Source organism: Heteronotia binoei, chromosome 1, assembly GCF_032191835.1.
Source record: "Heteronotia binoei isolate CCM8104 ecotype False Entrance Well chromosome 1, APGP_CSIRO_Hbin_v1, whole genome shotgun sequence".
NCBI lineage: Eukaryota > Metazoa > Chordata > Lepidosauria > Squamata > Gekkonidae > Heteronotia > Heteronotia binoei.
Window position 1 is genome coordinate 180,775,629 of NC_083223.1, and position 5,261 is coordinate 180,780,889.

General features: G+C 52.3%; 1 protein-coding gene across 1 annotated transcript; it reads left to right on the plus strand.

Moving 5' to 3' along the window:
- Window positions 1-1,162: 1,162 nt before the first annotated feature.
- LOC132587120 (uncharacterized protein K02A2.6-like) lies at window positions 1,163-1,870 on the plus strand (the record flags this gene model as incomplete). The annotated part of the gene is made up of 1 exon (XM_060259340.1): window positions 1,163-1,870. A coding segment is annotated over exon 1 (612 nt), but the record flags the coding sequence as incomplete, so codon positions are not given.
- Window positions 1,871-5,261: the final 3,391 nt, after the last annotated feature.

The window sequence follows — 5,261 nt, forward strand, 5'->3', positions numbered from 1 at the left end:
CCAAACGATCGTGACCCACAGGGGGGCTTTCCGGGTAAAGAGGCTTCAGTTTGGGGTTAGCGTCGCTCCGGGGATTTTCCAGAGCCTAATGGACGCTCTCCTTAAAGGGATCCCAGGAGTCCAGCCGTTTTTCGACGACGTTTTAGTCGCCGCCCCGGACCCCGAGGAATTCGGCAACCGCCTTCGAGAGGTGCTCCGCCGGTTCCAGGCAGCGGGGCTCAAGGTCAAGAGAGAGAAATGCTTGCTGGGGGTTCCACGGGTAGAGTTTCTGGGGTTCGCCGTTGACGCAGCAGGAATCCACCCCACGGAAGAAAAGACCCGAGCCATCGTGCAAGCCCCGGCTCCCACTTGTAAAGCGGAGCTCCAAAGCTTCTTGGGGGTGCTCAACTTTTACCACTCCTTCCTCCCCCACAAGGCAGCCCTGGCGGAGCCCCTTCACCGGCTGCTGGACAAAAAAGCCCCTTGGGTTTGGGGCAAACGACAGGCCGCGGCGTTTCAGGCGGTCAAGGACGTCCTGGTGTCCAATGCAGTGCTCCACCATTTTGACGAGGCCCTCCCCGTCATCCTGGCCTGCGATGCGTCGCCGTATGGGGTGGGAGCAGTCCTGGGGCACCAGCTTCCGGACGGGAGGGAGGTACCGGTCGCATATTACTCCCGCACGCTCACTTCAGCCGAGCGCAACTACGCGCAGATAGATAAAGAGGCCCTGGCAATCGTGGCAGGGGTCCGAAAGTTCCACGAGTATCTATATGGGAGAAGGTTCACCATTGCCACGGACCACAAGCCCCTCTTAGGTCTACTGGCCCCAGACCGACAAACCCCCCAAATACTCTCACAGCGCGTGTTGAGGTGGAACCAATTCCTCAACTCATACACGTACACACTGGTTCATAGGGCCGGCAAGGCTATGGGACACGCGGATGCGCTTAGCCGTTTGCCGCTTCCGGAGACGGGTCCGGACCCCGCACCCGCACACCAGGTCATGATGATAGAGAGCCTCCCAGAGCCGCCCCTCCACGCAACGGAGGTGGCCAAGGCCACCCAGAAACACAAGACACTGGCACGGGTGCTCGACTGGGTGGTGAGGGGGTGGCCAGAGGGAAACATGGGGGAAGAATTCAAGCCTTACAAGGCGAGGAGGGAGGAATTAGCCGCACACAAGGGCTGCATACTTTGGGGCAGTAGGGTAGTGATTCCACCTCCGCTCCAAAAGCGTGTTCTAGAATCCCTACACGAGACTCATCCCGGCATAGTGCGAATGAAGGCTCTGGCCAGGAGCTACGTCTGGTGGCCGGGAATGGACGGGGAGATCGAGGGCTGGGTCCGCGGGTGCCAGACCTGCCAGGAATCCCGGCCCGAGCCGCCCAGCGCCCCCGTCACTAGGTGGGAGTCCACCCGGAAACCATGGTCGAGACTCCATATCGACTTTGCGGGCCCATTCCAGGGGCAGACCTTCATCATAATAGTGGACTCCTACACCAAATGGCTGGAGGTCATCCCCGTAGGGTCCACCTCGTCCACAGCCGCGATCAGAGCTCTGCGCAGGGTCCTATGCACACATGGCATCCCGGACACCATAGTCTCTGATAACGGGGCCGCCTTCACCTCAGCCGACTTCCAGGCGTTCCTGCAAAGATACCTGATCAGGCACATAAGGTCGGCTCCCTTCCATCCGGCCACCAACGGCCAGGCGGAGCGGATGGTCCGCACAACAAAGGAGGCCCTCGGCCGAATTGTACAGGGGGACTGGGACCACAGGCTGGCCGCGTTCCTCTTCGATAATCGGATCACCCCTAACCCGGTCACAGGAGTCAGCCCGGCTGAGCTCCTCATGGGACGCAAACTCATAACCCGGCTGGACCGGCTGCATCCCGACCGGGCTTCAGACACCCGCGGGAGCCCCGAAGTCCGAGACGCCGCCCGGGGCTTCTTCGCGGGCGACCCAGTTTTCGCCCGAAACTATGCAAGGGGCCCCGATTGGGTGGCGGGGCGGGTACTGAGGGTAACCGGGTCCCGCCACTACGACATATCAACGGAGGGGGGCCAGGTACTACGGCGGCAAATTGATCAGTTGAGGCGCCGCACCCTTCCGGAGGCCCCCACGGACACGGACGAGGCTATATCCAGCGAGGAGCCTAACGGAGACCGCCTAGATGACGCGATCCCAACACCCGTGATGCGGGCGCCGGAGGTACCGGAACCGACCGAAACCGAGGGATCCGCGGAACCGGACGGGCCGCCCCCGTCCACTCCAGGACCTACCGAGGCACCATCCTCGGCGGCCGCGCCGCCGCCACCGGGACCCCCCAGACGGTCCACTCGGGAGCGCCGGCCCCCCGCATACTTACAGGACTTTGTACATTAACCAGGGGGGGAGGGGTGTAGTGTATCAAGAAATGTCATGCGACCCGACGGGGGGGGCAACTGTCCCCGCCTATCTCCAGCTGTGGCGGGAAGTTCAACGGGGCTGGATTGGCCCAACCAACCCAGTAGGCTGTACCCGGGATTGTACATAAGCGGGACCCGGCCCGCGTGTTCCCTCTCTTGCAACGTGCTCCTAATAAACCATGTTGCCCTACTCTCGTCTCCGCTTCGAGTACGTTACAGGATATACATAATGAATGCTTATCTACATTATCTCAATAACCCTTTCATTCCGACAGTACAGAGAATCACACCATAGTAGAATTGTGTACAGCAAGGTAAGGATATGTCATAGCTGAGTGGATGGGTCAGCCCAAGCTTCCCTGCCAAGCTTGTTTACCCCTCACACCTTCCTTGTTGCCCCCCTCATCTGTCTACATCCTCCCCAGCATCTTCTTTAGACGCATTCAACTATATCTCATTCCAGTGACCATGTAGCTTCTCTGAATTGCACCATCTTGGGCTCTCCCTTTTAATTTTGGGTTCCATTTAATGGATGTTTTTTCACCATTTACAGCAGAGAATACAGGGGATTGGTATTCTGCTGCTGATGTCACTTCAACATGCAAAGAGGGGCACTGGACAAAGAAATCTGATTTGACTACTGGCTGGTGATATCACAGTTGCCATCTACTTTGTACAGAGAACCTGTTTCTTCTGGAAGGTGTCATTTTTTTGAGTTGCTCCCATCAGTTAGTTAGACACCCACCCAAATTCAGTAATTACTTCTCATACTCTTCAGCCTTTTAAGAGATTTCTCCTCCATATACCAGAGCAATGGTCCAGAAAGAGTAAGATGACTTTCATGAGTTCACACAACCAAAATATGTTAATAGATTGTAAACATGGGATCAGTGCTCTGTTCAGGAGCTTGCCAAAGGTAAGATATGAACACCACAAGCAGCTCATGTTCTTAACTACACCACACTAGTTTGTTTACAGGGTAGCTTGTTCATTGTACTTGTCCTATGGATCTAATTCTCAGGGACTTTTAGAACTACAGTTGATAAGCTTCCTGAAAGGGAACTGTGTATATGCAATTGTGTTGGATTTGGTATTATGTCCACTTAGGTAGTTCATTTCTTTGAGTTAAAGGTCAGCGAATGTCAGATGGGACACAACATACAATGAGAGGTCACACAGGAAACCAACAACATAAACCCAAAGGTTACTGTGACCAAAATTACTAAAATGTATATAATATTTATTACAATAAGGGCAGGCAAACCATAGAAATATTATTCACACAAAGAAAGTCTCAGTTCAATCCTTCTGATAGGGATGCCAATCCCCAGGTGGGGGACAGGGATCTCCAAGTTTGGAGGCCCTCCCCCTGCTTCAGGGTCATGAGAAAGCGGGGGGGGGGGCGCAAGGGAAATGGCTGATGAGCACTTCATTATTCCCTATGGAGACTGATTCCCATAGGGGACAATGGAGAATTGATCCACATGTATTTGGAGCTCTGGGCCCCCTGTTTTTTTTATATAGAGGCACCAAATTTGCAGCATAGCATCTGGTGCCCCTCTCCTAAAAACACCCTCCAAGTTTCAAAATGATTGGGCCAGGGTGTCCAATTCTTTGAGCCCCCAAAGAAGGTGCCCCTACTCTTCATTATTTCCAATGGAGCGAAAGCATTTAAAAGGTGTGTGGTCCCTTTCAATGTGGTGGCCAGAACTCCCTTTGGAGTTCAGCCATACTTGCCAAACTCTTGCTCCTGGCTCTACCCACAATGTTTCCTGGCTCCACCCCCAAACTTCCCTAATATTTCTTGAATTGGACTTGCAACCCTACCTTCTGAATACAGATCACAGTACTCCTGTAAAATTCAGTCACAGTACTCCTGTAGAATTCACAGTATTCCGGAAGATATCAATGTATCCCATACATGAAGTAATGATCCATCTCCATAACTCCCATGCAAATATAATGTGTGCAACAGGACAGCTGGTATTTCAATTCCTGCTTCAATAATGCATTTCCTCAGGTACAGGATTATAGCTTTATAACAGTGTATAAAGGAAAATGAAAATAAACCCTAACGTGGCTACCTGTACTCTCCTAGCCTGTTAGTCATCAGGGCCCACAGCCCTTTCCCCCAGGCCGACTGCCTGTGACTCACTCTGCCTTCTGAGTGAGGTATCCTTCTCTCAGCCACAGACTGCCCTCCCAGCCTGACTCTGTGAGAGAAAAGAACACAGTTCCACAGCCCACAAAGTTTATGTATCCATCTCCTCATACAATCCCTGGACACTGATTGGTTACAGCAGGCACCAGGCATTGTGGGGATTGTAGGCTGTGTCTGCTTTCTACTCCCACACTGGTCTCTAGGCCTAGGCCTCCCAAGGCCTTGTCTCCCAGTCCTGCACAGATCACGAGATATGTACTTTAGTAATTTTGGTCACAGTAACCTTTGAGTTTATGTTGTTGGTTATGGTCAGATGGGAAGCTGTCATATTATAGATCCCTGATCTTAGTTTCAATTGAGTCTAGAACCCAATTATTTCCACCATTTTTTTGCTCCGGCCAGGAGTATATTAGACCTTCCCATTATCCTATACAATTACTCCAAGAATTCAGTTTTATAACCAACTGTACAATGAGGTATTTTCCAAAGGATCCTGCCTCAGTGAAGGATATCCTGTTAAGCAGTTTCTTTCTGTTCTTCAAAGTGTTCATTCCTTGAAACTGTTTCTTAAAAACCAACTGTTTATTGGGTTTTGTTCTGTGTGATATAACTCCAGGCACATCACTTTGCTAGATATGATTTCACATGACAGGCCCTAATGTATCTTGTTTTACTCATCAGTCAGTTGAGTTAAGTTGATGGAATAGGATGG